Genomic DNA, 16,854 nt, shown 5'->3' on the forward strand with positions numbered 1-16,854 from the left:
TTCTGTGTTCATCGATTAAAAAACAAACACGTGATCAAAGAACAGATTAACAGGAACTACCAGAAATAGGTCGTTAGCAATCCTTCCGCAATGAGTTATACATAATTCAAAATGGATTTGGAGTATGTATGTGTATTTATTTTTGCCACGAGATTCATATACGGTAAATACTTTGACATTTAGATTCTCTTTTTATTATTTTTTTTCATTAAATGGATATATATTTTATGCCGTAGCCAAAATCTACAATAGAGGTTTTTTTCAACGTCAGGTAAATCAAAATGCTTAAACTGATACAATGTACAATGTAAATATCATTATGACAGGCATGACTCTCTTTTTAGTGTTAACAGAATGTCAAGTTGGTTATCATGGTTTAAATTGTTCAGAACCCTGCAGACATCCTAACTATGGAATTTTATGTCAACATATCTGCAATTGCACAGATGAATTGTGTAACCACAGCACAGGGTGTTTTCAGCAGGTTGAGGGTAAAACAATCGTTTCATTGTCTGAACATCTAATTTCTCTTGTTTAAATATGCATATGTAAATTAAATTTATTTCAGATATATGTATATGTTATTATTTTTAAATGCATTTAATTAGCCTAAGGACGTAAATCCAATAGTACGCTTTTCCTTATCAACTGAGTCACGTTATATACTGCATTAGTTATAAGTATAATTATGGACTTTGCTTATCTGTTCCGTTAAAGGAACAAATATATATATATATATATATATATATATATATATATATATATATATATATATATATATATATATATAGACAATAAGTTTTATATTTTTGTTTTAGAATGTATAGATGGATACTACGGGAAGAACTGTGTTTCTCCGTGTAGATACCCGAACTATGGACAAAGATGTCAATTTAAATGCAACTGTAACATTACAAATTGTAATCACAAAACAGGATGCAAAAGAGGTAAATCTATTGTACCAAAGTCTGGCGATAAGTTATTGATGATGAATTGGAATTAAAAAAGTGTTTTAATGATATCGAACTAAACGAATTGATTGATAGACGTGATCGTATTACCTCACATGCATCCTCAAAATTTTCGGTCGCATCATCAATTTTACCATAAATCACTATTCTTCAAATTCTATGTTTAGTTAGACAGTTCAAAAGAATAGCGAAGGTGTGTAAAGGCAATAGCGTAATTAAATGTTTCAAAATGTTAATACTATATTTCATGTTTCGATAAAATATCTTATTTATATTACATCCTCAGATAACACTACGAAAAGAGTTGATTCAACAGACCTCTTTCAAAAGCACCTTGTAATTTTTATTATTGGCGGATCAGTATTGTTATTATTTATAGTGATAGTATCATGTGCAGTGTGTATTAAACTGATTAGAAAATGCAGAGCAAAAAAGAGGGAATGGGAAGGTAACTTTGATTCTGAATTTAGTTCCTTTTCGTATCACGACGATGCTAACACTAGGGATCCATCTGTCAGGTATTGTGATAACATGGAAGTCCGGAACAACAACAAGTTTGAAATATACGAAAATACAGTTTTTTAAGGAAAATGTTATGTTTCTATATTCACCAATATATGGACGTGTCGTGTCTAACGGTGCAATCGTGTGAAGAGACTTCCTCTTTATTTAAAATTATACGGAAGAAGACTGTCTGTTACTATATATAAAAAATATTTTACATACTATTATGGAAATGTGTTTATTTTTCCTTACAAGCATGGTATGGCGTTTAATATCATTCAAATTTAGAAAATTCAGGAGGGAACATTGTTATAATAATAACCGAATTAACTTGTGGTCAAATACATGTACATTAAAGCCTTCCTCGTTTCTCTAAATGGGAATGCACTTGAAAAGAAGATTTTAAGTGTTAATTATCGATTTGAGAAATAAAAATAACGTTTTGATCTTCCTAGTTCCTTAAAAATTGACTGAGTTTAATTTTGGCTATTTAAACATGCATTTGTTAATCAATGATAATAGCTAGCCAAACACTTGTGCTACTATTGAATTAGATTGATTTATCCTTTATACTGATAGATGTATACTTATAAAAATGTATTTGCAGTTTTCTTATAATTCGAATATAGTTGGGTAACTTTAAAATTAATTATTCATATAGACAGTGTTCGAAAGTTTTGATTTTTTTGCAAGAATAAATCACTTGGTTAGTTTTGATTTTATGTTTAAGGTGTTTTTTTTTGGAAAGGGGGGCGAGGTCGTAAAATTATTAAATTATGTCATGACCTTGCAAATTTCATAAGCATTATCCTAATATTTTATTTACATGTGTTCATTATTTTTTGTTTGATAGCAGGTGTATTTTCCATGAATTTCAAGTAGAAATTGTATTGATTTTTAAAGTATTTAATTGGGTTCCATTTTTCACATCTTAACACTTTAAGGATTCATTTCCTGAACTGATTTTGGCGTATTGTTTGTACATTTTTAATTTTTTGAACTTATAGAAAATGCATTGTTTTTTCCGATTCTGAAAAATGATTATGATTCCATTACGTGGTAATAAAACCATTACTTGAAAAAAAAGCAAGGAACTTTTGTCTTCCTTATTTATATAGTATTATATCATTCTATTGCAAGGTTGCCTGAGGTTTAATTATAGTAAAATGTTTTGATTCCTCTGTGATTTTCTCATAACTATGTTCTAGATGCACAAAATGTTTATGACATTTTGATATGGCAAAGAGACATATTAATCAGAGAGTTTAACTTATATATATATTTGATGATACAGTGTAGCTATATACATTATTTCTTTTGATTTTTTTTTTCACTGGCTACTTATTGAACAGATAAATGTAGTAGCATGGATCGTGTAACTTAATTCACAATAATTTAGGAAAAGCACGGATGCCAACAATAGTCCTTGGCTCCTGGTAGATAGTGAATATTCATTAAAAAATTTATCTGAAAATTATTTGTGGACACCAAACCTATGCAAGCACTTTCCATCATTAATTACCACATAGCTATAATAAATAGCTAGATGTTTACAAATACAGGGCTAAGTGAAATCTTCATCAATATGCTTTTAATTTGATATCAAATCAATTTAAAAAAATTCGAAATGTTCCATACACAAGATGTCCTTCTAAACACAGAAAACGTACTGACTGAACTAACTTTGGTAGGTGCATTAATTGTGTGGCTCTCTGTTGTAACTTTATACTGGGTAAAGCATATCTACATGTATATCCAACTGATTTAAACTAATTTCTAGTGTATTCTATTTCTACACATGTTCTGAAAAAATGAAGGTTTGGGCAGTAGCCTAAGGCATTTCTGCAATTGCTGTTATAAGTTACCCGTGATCTCCATGAATATCTTTAAAGTGTTTTTTGTCATATCGCAATTCAAACAATCCAAATTATTTGTAATTGTCAGAAAAAAACGAATAAGCTCCCCTTTCTGTGTATGGCAGTTAGATTTGACATTTGTATTCAGTTTTCCAGTATAAACTAATTGTTGCTTTACTTTACATAACAGTTTATACTAGATATACCTTTATTTCCTGTATGCACGTACTGATTTCATGTACATACTACTAAGTTTCATTTTGTGTAAATTATCATAATTCATAATAATTATGAGTTTTCTTATACTTGTTTTTTATATCGTTACTTTAACAACAATGCTTTTTTGATGAAATATATATCATACGTAAATTATTAATTACATTAATTATATACCATTGAAAATATGGCACTAAAAATTTCTGCCTTACCTGGACTAATCATGGACCCCGAAACACCTGGAATTTACCCAGGTAAACTACTCTACTTTCGTTTTAGCAAATGTTTTTTTAAAGTAAAAGATATCGATTACGTGCACCCATGCGAATGTTATTGTCATTTAAATTTTAAATCACGTGGCTTTATTTGACCCTTTCAGTTTCGCAGTAACAATCGTGCCTCGTGTTAATAGTCTATTTCAGAGAATCTAGGTACTTGTAGTCAAATATAAATTCTAGAGGTTTATTGATTTTAAACTTTATTTTCATTAATTGGTGCGTAAAACGTGTCCTAGGAATAAATGTGACAATACAAATATAGTTTTTTTTCTGCTGTTGCGACAATTTACATGCGTAGTAGACATCCCCCTAAGAATTAATTTTCTATCCGCGCCTGACCTAGTAATAACACTAATAGTGAAACAGACTGTACTATTTTATGCAGAATGTTCCTTGAAAATGGCTCGATATACTAAGTTTTTATGCAAAACATTCACCCATTATTTTTTTAAAAACATGGTACTGCACACCACAAGCATCAAACATGGCTATGAATTTATTAAGCAGCCCAATGTTTATATTATCAACCACTCTACACGTGGTTGAACACGAACGGTAACTCTGTTTCGAGTATCATCGTTTAATTTAAAAAACCGCAAGATAATGAAATAAGACATACATCTTAAAATATACCTTAAAAGATGTTGATGTTTTAACATAAATCAAAGTAGGATATGATATGAAAATCGACCAGTACTTACGTATTTTGAGAAAATTATCCGAACACTTATACTTCCGCTCGAAATTTCACAGGAACTGAATAAATCTCGGTGAAGTCTCGTGAACTTTCATTCGACAACCTCTGGATTTATTACATACTTAGAAACGATAAAGAAAACATTCCGAACACATTCGCAGGGGTGACGTGGTCAGTGTTTCTTTTTTAATTTCTAGTAGACAAGTAATTTATCTAAATTCTAAGATTTCTCTGAGAAAGTATATCATAATATAAATCCCATGACAATATGAAGCCTTTTTTATTCCTATAAATATCATCTCACGTACGTCTGGGACAGTTGCACCGATATGAAATATCAACGTATACAGGTAATATTTTTCCTAAGACAATATATAACAATAAGTTACTCTCAATGTTACCACGGATATACATTTTTCTAACAGATAACTAAACACATAAAATGTTTATAACAAAAATGCACCGATTCGGAATTGATTTGAACAACAGGAACGCATTGTTGCATGTCGAGAAAAATACCTGTTTACCGGAGGTCAAATTCTTTCTGCTCTGTTCATTTATGCTACAAGTTCAATAGGGCCAAAAAAGCATTACATCGTATACCTCCCACCCCTCCTAAAAAAACTTAAAATATATACATCCATTTTTATGTATGTGATCTTAAGTATCTTTATACTTTTCAATAGAACTTTATTTATCTAAACGGCTGGTTTATGCAACATTTTTTTAAACTGTGCCAGTTTTGTTCTCCGTTTTTTTATTTTGTGTAGAAATTCTACACTGAGTAACCAGTAACAGGTATGTTGAGCCATTCATTTAAATCCCAGCTACATAAGTTTTTTTTTAATTTCTGCAGATTTACCTGCAGGTTAGACTGCCCAAGTTAAAAATAAACTTATGGCGGCTGTGTGTCTTATTTTTTTCTTGAAGTTCCGCTTTCAAAACAGATCAAGAGTCAATTGGAAACACAAAATTACGGGTCAATAAGCATCAAGGGTGGTAGTCTGCGGAGGATGATGGTGTATTTTTATTAACTTGACCGGAAATCTAACTCCGTAAGTCTTTGGAGGTTTGTTTAAAATGATATTTTTTTCCTCGTGGCGTTATCTAAGAAACTATTGGAATAACAACTGTGAGATCTTTAAATATGTTTGTCAATCTATATATAAACCAATCGTCTTTCTTGTATAATAAAAAATTCGGGTTGTATCGATTTTTATCATGGTTTTTTTTTTCAAATCGAAAGTACAATACCAGGGCGACTATGCGAAATTCTTAGATTTGTTATGATTTAATTGCCAGTTTTGAGTACAAGGTAAGATATACATTATATAAAAAATCTTAATAGTTTGTATCGGTTTGTTTTTAAGAAAAATGTGCATAGGTATATTGTCCGCAGGTAACATAGATTTTCGTGACTTTCGTTAATAAATAGTAGTCAAGTTATTCGTTCAATTGATTGAAGAGAATATATTTACATCTTCCTGTGTCTTTGAATGTGATACATTACGAGTCGATTTTGTAATATATAGTCCAATACAATACGTCAATGGCTATTTCAATATTTCATTGCACAATTGAAGTAAAAAAAATTCAGGTAATTTTTAGCTTGAAATATCAACGTTATATGTATCGTCCTTTTGAAGACTTTTTATTAAAATTAAAATGAATCTCACTTTGATTCATGAATGCCAGACTCATATTTCTGACCGTTAAAAGTCTAACAAATTCCTACATTTGACTAATTGTCCATACGTTTTATTCGTACAGTTCATGGAATCATAGTTTATAGACACAGTTTATATCATTATATTAACCTTTTAACAATGGATTATTTTGAGTTGACAATAAATCAGCTTTATAAAAAAAACATTTTGACAATTATATATAATAAAAGGCATACTCTAAAACCTGGCCTGGCCTGGCTTGGCCCTATTGGCCTGGCCTCACTTTTGGCCTCAAACCTGCCTTGGCCCCAAGTTTTGGCCTGGCCTCAAATTTGGCCTCTTCAAAAAATTTTGGCCTCAAATTTATTTTTATATTTTCTTTACTTATTTGATGATTTTTATTGATTTTTTATTGATTTATTTTCAATCCATAAACATCTTACTTGGTGGCTTTAGTGTCTTATTGTGATAGTCTTTTAAAATATTAGGTACAATTGAAAATATAGTACTAACAATGTATATTTATGACCAAAGATATGTCGAGTTATCCATTCTACATTATTTTTATTCAGCGGCGATCAGCCTTTTTGAAATTCTTAAGAACTTATTTTTTTCTTAAGAACGTGCTTTTTGCCCTGCCATTGTATAAGCATGGCATATTTTTGCAATGTATTTAGATCAAACTGCTCTCAGGATTGGACACTATCTATGTAACTTATCTTTAACCAACGACTTGTTTGAGAAAAAAAATATTGGAAGTGGCCAATATTTGTTCTAACCAACACCAAAGGTCACAAAATGTTTTCCTTTGTTCAAATTCTGATAATGACAATTCCCCACTGTTTCCTAAATATACAAGCAACACATGCATGAAACTCTACTCTAACTAGGAGGTGATGATTAATGACCATTGCTGAGTCAAGGTATCGGAGGATGCAATGTTGTTCACAAATGCCATTAATTAAATTAAACCGTGTGAAATGTTAAATGACAGGATAGGCGATGAATCTGACCCCAATGTAGCAGATTAGCGACAGAAAAGATTAATATTGAATTTCTGCTGGGGAGGGAAATTTGGGCTTGATCGGTGTTGACAGGTAATGTAAACAAACTGTAAATTTTAAAGTGCATTACACAGTGACAACAATTTAATGCTATGAACCAGTTTACACATGTTTTGGATATCAATGAGGTTTGTCTCTTAAAATGATGTTTAACATTTAAATGGGACGGGGAGGGGTGGCGACTCTTAGTTTTAAAGTAAATAGCTTTGGTATTGGCATAATCTATTCCTTAACAAAAGTAAGAGCAGTGTTGTACATGCATGTCTTAGGAATTTTCTGTGTGTTTAGACACGGATTAAATTAATCAAACTTGAAAAATCGGTCACTTATCGTATATATTTTTTTTTATATGATTATTCTTTTAACATAAAAAAACACTGAATTTTCAATTTCTAAAAGAAATAAAAAAAAATCCATCAAAATCCAAGAAAATGGAAAAAAGAAATTTTTTTAAATTTGAGGCCAAAAATTTTGAAGATGCCAAATTAGGGACCAGGCCAAAATTTGAGGCCAGGCCAACATTTGGGGCCAGGCCAATTTTGAGGCCAAAAGTGAGTCAAGGCCAACTTTGAGGCCAGGCCAGGCCAGGCCAGGCCAATGGGGCCAGGCCAGGCAAGGTTTTAGAGTATGCCATCATAAACATGCACTCTCTACAATTAGTGATAACCCCATGCTATGCAATTGTTTGTATTGCCTATAAGGACAACAACTACCCCTGTTTCTAAATACATGTCATGTAGTATGGCTATCGATGTAAAACATTTCTTTTCACACTTAACCAGTCTACAATTCATTACTGTCAATGAAATTCAACTGTATATATACTATAAATTCTACATAAAGTTCAACTGTATAAAAACTATTTATACATTAAATTTCACATTAAATTGAACTGTATAAATTCAGTGAATTTTACATGAAATTCAACTGTATATGTACTATAACTTTAATCGTCACTTAAGTATTGAAAGTTAATGAGATGTTAAGCAGTGCACAAGCGTATTGCATATGACGAAAATAATGTGAGAAAAAGAGATTATCGTGTCGACTTGAAAAAACCCCCCATTTATTTAGTGCCTTATAGGGTACTCTATTTTACAGATGTCGCTTCCTACAGTTTTCAAAATAGAGCATGTTTGTTTCGCTAACCTATGGAACATATAACAGAAATGCGATGATGATATTACTTGGTTTTAGATTTTTACATGCTTTGGTCTCTTTTGAGTCACACATGTATTTTGCATGATATTGCACATAGGACACTGTTGTTGTACACATAGCTCCTAAAGTTATAACATGGAAAAGTATTAGCTGTCATCTTTTGACAAACTGTTGTATAAAGGGTATCCGTTTTGTTCGAATAACTTTTCCTAAAGTTTTCAATATAAGCATTCAATTTTACACATAAGCATAAGAAATCGTTTGTGTAAATACATCTTGTATGCAAGATGTGTATATTTTATTTTGTTTTGTGAAATTATGACTAAGTACTTTCGCCTGAATATTGCACAGAGGGAGGCTACATTACCTGTCTAGATAAGCCCCAATACAGTTTTCAAGATAGGAAATTATTTGCAATTTATTTATACAAATATGCACCACAGAAAATTAGCATCATACTTTCAAATTTGTTTTTGTCCACAAAAAAGAAAACGCGGTTTGTTGTATTATTGACAGTTTTCTCTTGTTAACTTTATAATATATTAGCTAGATATTTGCCATAGGCTTTGTAACATCTCTGGTTATCTGTACGAAATATTTTATTTCATTATTTTATAACGTTTATACCAAATCCTACCTTAAAAAAGAATAATACCTTAATCGAATCAATAATTACTATATGGTAGAATAAGTATAGATGATAAACTTTTTAAAACCCTTCCATCCACTTTTTTAATGCTGCATAAAATTTATATAGCTATAATGTTATGTCTGTGGAAATTTGGTCTTCTTCGAAGTGAATACAGTTTAAGCAAATCACTGACTGTTCAAGTGTAAATTAGGAATGGTAATTACTATTCTGATACATGTAGATCCATTTTGTGATTGATAATCACATGGTCTGCATCATAATTAGTCTCTGACTTTTATGTCTTTGTAGGAAATGAAGGAACGAAACATACATATGGAAACCGTTCTACAAATAATAGTTTATATCACATTCATAATTATCCAGGTAAAATACTTTTTCATGTGTGTGATTTTTAACAAATAAATTTTCTCCTACAATTTGTACGTGTATATTTTTTTTCATTAAAAAAAAAAAGAAGGGAGAAAACGTACGTAAAGAATGATTTTCATTTTAGATAGCAGATTGTTCGTTCATCTGTCCACTCTCAACACCAACTATAGAATACGTCACTTCCTGTCCACACAATAAAACAGAATGGGAAAAAGCAGTTCAACGGAAAAACTGTGAAAGTATGGCGCATCATCAAAACTGTACGGAGCCTAAGAACTTTCAATATCATTGTCTCATAAATCATTTGCGAAACGCAACATTAGAAGTTTGTGCACCAATTTACTATTTGCAAGGTAAAATTTTATTTTTTCTCAACCATATTTTGTTATTGTAAAGTCACAACTCTCAATAATGGCGTTCAAACTCTTTACTCAATATGATCACGTGACAAGATGCTTACATCACAGATAACCATTTGATACAGACTGTCGCTTATGTCAATAAACAAATTATAATGCAATAACATAACAGTTTTGATTTTGGTAAAACGTGAATGTGTTTATAAAATGTATGTATACATATTCTTCTGTTCTTACTTTTGAAAATGTACGCAAAAAGAAAGAACAAACCCGTATGAAAAAATAGAATTGTTGTAGATTGCAATTATAACCAAAAAAAGGCATTTTTTAGATTTTAGAAACAAAAGTTAATATAGAGTTTTAAAGTTTCTACGCGACTTAAGGAAACGACAAAAACAAAACTTCTTCAAATTTACACATTCTATTTCACAATGTTTTTAGGCTACTGTGCGTATTATAACACAAATAATAAAGAAATTATGGAGAATTATGACCAAGGATTCGAGTGTTTGAAGTTTCCTGCCGGCGAACGATGTCCACCAAGATACCCATCATCTGAAGCATATAAATGTAAATTTTCCTAAATAGATATTTGAGGCATAAAGATGTAATGTTTTCTAATATGTCCTCTTAAGATTATCAGCTTCATGATGCCTATGATTTGGACTGAGTCTAATGATTTCTAAGTGAATACACATGCAATGTTAGTTATTAGCTCGGATGAAGCATATAAAAGTAAATATTTTTTTCTGCTTGAAATTATAAATGGATATAATATTTTAGGCATTTAATGTAATAATAAATGTCTTTATATTTCTCCAATATTCTTACCGATGCATTTGCCTCACTTTTATCATATTGTATTGTAATTTGAATAGACATACGTTGTTATGTTCCCAAAAACCAACCAAAACCAACAACAACATTACCTATAGCGTCTTCGGCAAATAAAGCTCCTGAATTAAGGTAAAACAATAATACACCGCGTTATGTATATATCATTATAAAGGATGTGCTTTATTCATAATAAGAATTGACATTAAACTACATTCTTTTTCAGCTCAGAGGTGGTTTACATTATATTCATTACCATATTATCAGTGGGATTGGTTGCCGTTTCTTCACTCTTTTTATGGTGGGAGAGAAAGTCAATAATTAGCTTATGTGAAAAAGGTAGATTTTGAAATTATATTATGTGCTTAATATACTAAGTTTTAATAAAACTGTTGACAAACCATTATTCAAGAATACAGGTTAACTTTTTGTAATCTTTTTTTCTAGGATGTAAACCCAAGGACTTAAGCAATCTAGAGAATAACACTCCAGAGGAAACAGGTTTATTTTGTAGTTTATTTGAACTCAAATGTGTTTTTTCTTTTGATGCACCATTGTACTTTTACTTTTAAGAATATGTTTTTTATTTTAAACATGGTCAGCCAATTGACCAAGATGCTACATTTCAAACAATAAAAGAATAAAGTATAAGAACACAGCGTTGATAGGCAAAATGAAAAACAAAAAACATATCTTAACGTAGATAAGTCATGTACAAGTAAATAAATATTTTAAAGTATAAAATCATGCATGATTTGTACATGTCAGTTGGCATCACGTACGTTTGTAAACTTGTATGAAACATACATACTTAATTTAAATTATGCATGTATTTGACAAAACATTTTCACATTTTTTTCTATATGCTATGGTGGCATAATTATGCCAAACTTATCAGATTGTCAAATCTTTAACTGTCTTGTTATATATATGATTATTAGTTATTGTGTTTAAAAAATTAAAACTTCAACTGGTACATACCCAATATCTGACATCTAGATATCACTATATTTTTCTGACGAGCGGACAACGGTTGGTTTTAAAAGCGTAAAAAATGATTTTCTTGCTAGTATAATAATCTTCTGACAAGTCAAAATTACGATCTTTCAACTATCATAGTTGCTAATTATATATATAGTGGCAGAGCTTGCCACCATAAAATGCATTATTCTAGTATACTTCCAAAGTTGTTTGTCAGTTATCAAAAGTAAAAATCTTCTATACTTTAACTATAAAGTATTAGAAGAAAAAGTGTATAATGTGTAATGCATAGTGGTGTGAGCTTTGATAGTGGATTAGGAATATAGTTCCAATTTTAAGGACAGCCAATTTGAAAAATTGAATCAGCTTGGTTAAATGCTATGTTGTGGTTCTGTTAAAAGGGTTTTTGTTTCAGTTTTAAAGTTTATATTTTTCACTGAACGTATAACTGAAAAGGATATTACTGTAACATTTTCTGTCCCACAGATTTTTTTTGCAAGAATTTAATGTTTTTTTTTAAATTTAGAATATTTAATATCAAAATTTTCACCAACTAAGCGTTATTTAATATCAATAACAGTAAAAGAAGGGTTCATTAATCATTTCGTATTGATATACCTAGTAATTAATCATTTCGTATTGATATACCTAGTAAATTTCTTTTGTGATATTGTGTTATTTTGACATGTATTTATGTTGAAATGTAATTTTATTTTAAGGGTTTCTTCCACCCGAAAGCAATGAAAACAACGCGGACTTAAAGGACAAAGATAAGGATGCTAACAGTTCGTTTCATCAATTCGTACTCATTTTTTAATGAAAATAATAGTTATGAATTGTATTTAGATAAATAATACAAGGAAGGCGCTTCAGAGTCTTCTATCGAAGTAATAGTTTTATGAAAAAACAAACTCTTATTAATATCACCGATAGATGGTTTTCCAGGGGTTACATCCCGTTTACTCTCTTTGTTATCCAATAAATTTTTTATTTACTTTTAAAAATGGTAGTGCTTTACTAGTACATAGCAAGCACTGTGTGTATGTGCGTTTTTTTTATTTTCTTGCGTTTAACTGTCCAACGCCTGGGTAAGAAATAAAATATCTTTTTTTTCGTTTTTACAGATTGTGTATCACACAATAAAAATGTCAATGTGAAATTATTTTTAAAATCTCACAGAGTTGTGAATTTTTTTATTTATCATTGATTATAATTGTGGATGAAACAGTTGTCATAAATTAGATACAATAATTACATATTTGTGACATAAGATAAAAAAAATTTGAATACAAACTCTTTGAAAGGCAATGTAATGATATTCTAAATATATTTTCCATTTGGTGATATACATAGACTCCTCGGTTGCATGTAACAGCGAAGAAATCAAACTAGAGGTGACAGATACCAATGAAAGGTCAACCAGTAAGTTGTATCTGATTTGTTAAAAACTGGGTTACTGCTACTTTAAAATAATAACGTAACACAAAACAATTTGTATTATCTAATGTAATGAAATCATTTCTTGATGTACTTAGGGCCGTAGGGATATCCGAGATATCACACCTTGGGTACTTCTAAAATGTTCTGCATTTTATATGTACTCATGTACTACTTTTGAAAAAGTTTAAATAGTAAGATATTTGTACCTGTATTTATCATTTTTATAGTTATAATAAGTTTAATTTAGAGACCGTTGATATCAAAATCCTGCATTAATATGTCATTTATTCATGTTTGTTCTTTTTAACTATCAGAAAAACCGCCACGACCTGAGCGTCCGCCTAGTTTCGTTAAGACTTCTCAACCCTCTAAATACAAATACTGGAAATAAAAAAAATCTGAGTAAGTACTTTTAAGGCATTTTTTTTCAAATTTGGGAAGAATTATCTTTTTGGACAAAATGTGGAGGCATTAATAAAAGTAATTGATATAATATTTTTAAGAAAACAAAAACCTTTTGATAGAACACAAAAGGCAAATAGCACCAGCGTTGGCCGTAAGGGGGAGGGGGTGCGGGGGCGTTGCTGTTCCTTTTACATTTTCCCAAAGCAAACATATCTCTCAAATTACACATTGATCAATGAAATGTTAAGAAATCCTTGTTAGGGCATACCGGTATAACAAAGGTAGCGAAATAAACATTGGAAAAGAAGTTTAAGGTAATACGCACCTTACGGAATAAGATTTCTTGTTAAGATTTCGGATATGTCTAAACCCCCTTTTCCAAATTTAAACTGATACTACATGCTTGCTGAACCATGTTTAATGTTTTAAGACAAACAAACCAGCATTTCTTGACTGATGTTATCATACATAATATATAGATTATTATATGGCATTTTTTATCGAATCCTTTATTGGACTGAGGTCAATGTATATCAGTTCGTCGAGAGCCTTTGGGTTCGAGAGCTAAATGTAATACACAGAGATGGGGGTATAGAATAGCTCCAATAAAATGAACTTTTCTGTTGTTTTTATATCTAATATATTCACTTGGTCAGGTCAATGTACCTGAGAATTGGATGCCTTTTTGGGTCATCGCCATATTTAATGACGGTAATCTCAGTAACGGACAGTCGCTTAATATCAGTGGCTAAGTTTCGTTCGCTATCGGAAGTAAGATAATTGTCTTGCCTAGATGACCAAGCGGTTAGTGCGCTGGCTGTTTGCTTTTGGGAGATTGGGTTCAGAAGGTTATTAATAAGTACAAATTAAATTTTTTTTTATATTTCAGATGGTTTGAAAAAAAGATAACGACCTAAATGGCATGATCAAGCCATATTTAAAGGCTATCGACAATTTAATTGATATTTGGACAATGCTACTAAAATAACAACAGCATGTTTAAGTGACAGAAAGGTGTAAAACGTGATTTGCATAATTATAAGTATTAATACCCATTTCTGCCTTGCAACGCCATTTTTAAAACTGTTTTTATTAGTGATGAATGATTCAATTATCATTTGTGTGAAGATGAATTGTAATTGCTGTATTTAATTAAAGTGTCACGACAAAAAAAATAAACTTTATGAATGTGTTATTTTTTCAGGTGTGTGTGTACTTATCATTTACTTTTGATCAAATTGTGGTATGTTAGATGTTAACATAAGGCAGATAATTCAACAGAGCCGTAGTATGTAATGAGATTTTGTGATCACCTGTATCGGGTTTTCTGCTGCCAAGACATTCGGAGTTTATATGTAAACTCTTCTTTCTATTTTCAATCTTTGCTATGAATTTAAAAATAAGTTCAGACTTGTCAGAAGAATATTTGTTAAAGGTTTGACAAATTCAACTAAAGTTGCAAGATACTGAATGCAGAATTCTTTTCGCCCCGTTTATTTTTGCCTTTCTTCACTTGTAATCGGTTTCGCCCCGTCTTGAATTCGCCTAGACAATGTTGTGCTCAAAACCAGATTATTTGAGATATTGGACTTCGCCTAGATTGAAATCAGGTTGCTGACTACAGTGGCGAAAGGAATCAACCCCCCCCCCCAAAAAAATGGAGCAAATGCATATCATATACGTAGTAGTGAATCAGCTCTGATACATGTGTTTTGGACTAGGCACCATGCGTTTATTCTCCAATACCTCTGTTTTAATTAAAGAGGCATGGTCACGAGTTTGGTCATAAATTATTTTTCCGATTTTATTTACAATGCTTTAGAAAGGCATTTCTAGAAGGCAACCGAAATATGAGTGTCATTTGTTGAGTTATAAGCGAGTTACAGAGCTTGAGATTCTTCGCTATGTAAACAAAGCGATTGTTTATATTTTAAACGTTGAAGTAAAAATTTCAGTTTTAAACCTTAAACGAATGTATTTAACGTTAGGAACTGTTTATCTATGTTTAAAACAAATAAAAAGATAACAAAATAGATAAGCTTGAAATTTTTTTTACTGGTATATTGAACCTATGTAAACATAAACAGTGCACGAGCCTTGTTTATATGACAAAGGAATTGTGAGCCATGTATCTTGCTTATCTTAAAACGCTACATGTGACTCTTAAATTTTATTTCATCATTAGAAAAGCATTTTTAAAGCTTTGTATTAAGACTAGATTGTAAAATAACGATAAAATAACAAAAAAACTGTATAAAGCATCACCTCACACGTCTAAATATTATTATTCATTGCTAAAAAAATAACCAAAAAAAAATTAATAATTTTAAAAAAGCGCCAAACAGTAATATGTATCTTGTCGAGGGGGGTAGCCTACACAGGGGTTGTGTATTTAGAACAAAAACACGGTCTATTTAACATCAATCAACATTTAAATATAAATATGAAGGATATCGAAAAGAATGGAACACGAGACTAAATCTTTAAAAAAGGATTTATATAAATGTTAATATTTAAATAGTTAAAGGAATGAACACGCTGAATGTTTGAATGTTCTCAAACAACTTGCTTATGGTGTTGGTTTTTATAGAATGGAATTTTACAGAAAACTTGCGAAATTCCAGTCAAAGAATTAGACTCAATACGAAGTTAAACAGAAGAAAAGTTTTATTCTCGATAATTTTTAAAAGATAGTGCTTCATCTCAAACGGGAGACCCCCTTGAGCTTAAAATCAAATGTAGATGGCTTCTCAACAAAGTCCGAGAACTCTAAGACTAAAAAGAAATAGAAATAATAATAAATATATATAGAAATAAACGAGTTTTGTACATCCGAAAAAGATCTAAAGCTTCTGTATAACAAATTATATTTCTTCTTTAGAATCTGAATAAAAATCTTTGATTTTAGATGTATGATATAAACAACATCACAGCGGTTTTTTTTTATCTCGTCCCCTATATCAGCCCTCGTTTAGTATCGGCCCGCGCTCTTCGGGCTTAAACCGATACCAACGGCTCGGGCTGACACCAGGGCGGAGGTCAAAACAACAAGTCGATATTCTATATATATCATATACCAAGTGGTGTATCAGCCCTGGTACATGTATACGTGTTTTGGATTAGGTGAGACAGCAACCAAAAACTCGGTCAGATCTGTTTCGCCCTCGAGGCTGGTATTTTTCGGTCTCAGCCCATCGTCAAGGGGTTTATTGCCCTCAAATTTAAACTCCCAAATATCTCTGCTTTGAATAAAATTAGTTTGTGAAAACAAGATTGAATAACAATGTTGAAAAATGAAAAATAACAATTCCAAACTAGCATCAAAAACCGATATGCGTCTAAGTAGGTTGCGGCAACCTACACTATGGTTGTGTATTTAGAAAAAAAATAGCACACTCTT

The 16,854-nt window shown here is 30.9% G+C and overlaps 1 protein-coding gene and 1 non-coding gene across 3 annotated transcripts; both read left to right on the plus strand.

Annotated features, from left to right (window-relative positions):
- The first annotated feature begins 23 nt into the window (after positions 1–23).
- Positions 24–2,490, plus strand: LOC105319986 (uncharacterized). The gene is made up of 4 exons (XR_004603926.2): positions 24–163; positions 345–491; positions 819–947; positions 1,258–2,490. It is a non-coding gene; the product is annotated as an uncharacterized protein (transcript).
- A 2,948-nt stretch (positions 2,491–5,438) lies between these two features.
- Positions 5,439–14,552, plus strand: LOC105319988 (uncharacterized). Of its 2 annotated transcripts, XM_034483284.2 has the most exons (12): positions 5,439–5,577; positions 5,769–5,837; positions 9,355–9,429; positions 9,560–9,788; positions 10,236–10,364; positions 10,673–10,760; positions 10,855–10,967; positions 11,076–11,129; positions 12,329–12,394; positions 12,963–13,031; positions 13,364–13,451; positions 14,344–14,552. In XM_034483284.2, the coding sequence occupies exons 3-11, from the start codon at positions 9,358–9,360 to the stop codon at positions 13,438–13,440; spliced, it is 897 nt and encodes a 298-aa protein (XP_034339175.1). In that variant the 5' UTR covers positions 5,439–5,577; positions 5,769–5,837; positions 9,355–9,357; the 3' UTR covers positions 13,441–13,451; positions 14,344–14,552. The 2 variants fall into 2 exon arrangements, with proteins under 2 accessions (XP_034339175.1, XP_034339176.1); XM_034483285.2 differs by lacking the exon at positions 5,769–5,837 and having other exon boundaries at positions 5,498–5,577.
- The last annotated feature ends 2,302 nt before the right edge of the window (positions 14,553–16,854 follow it).

Source organism: Magallana gigas, chromosome 3 (genome assembly GCF_963853765.1).
Source record: "Magallana gigas chromosome 3, xbMagGiga1.1, whole genome shotgun sequence".
NCBI lineage: Eukaryota > Metazoa > Mollusca > Bivalvia > Ostreida > Ostreidae > Magallana > Magallana gigas.

What these genes read in the sequence shown, in the direction of transcription:
- LOC105319988 (XM_034483284.2), top strand. Translation starts at nt 9,358, where the DNA reads ATGAAGGAACGAAACATACATATGGAAACCGTTCTACAAATAATAGTT. An exon ending in TCACATTCATAATTATCCAG is followed by an intron (nt 9,430 to 9,559) that starts GTAAAATACTTT and finishes TTTTCATTTTAG; the next exon opens with ATAGCAGATTGTTCGTTCAT. An exon ending in CAAAGATAAGGATGCTAACA is followed by an intron (nt 12,395 to 12,962) that starts GTTCGTTTCATC and finishes TGATATACATAG; the next exon opens with ACTCCTCGGTTGCATGTAAC.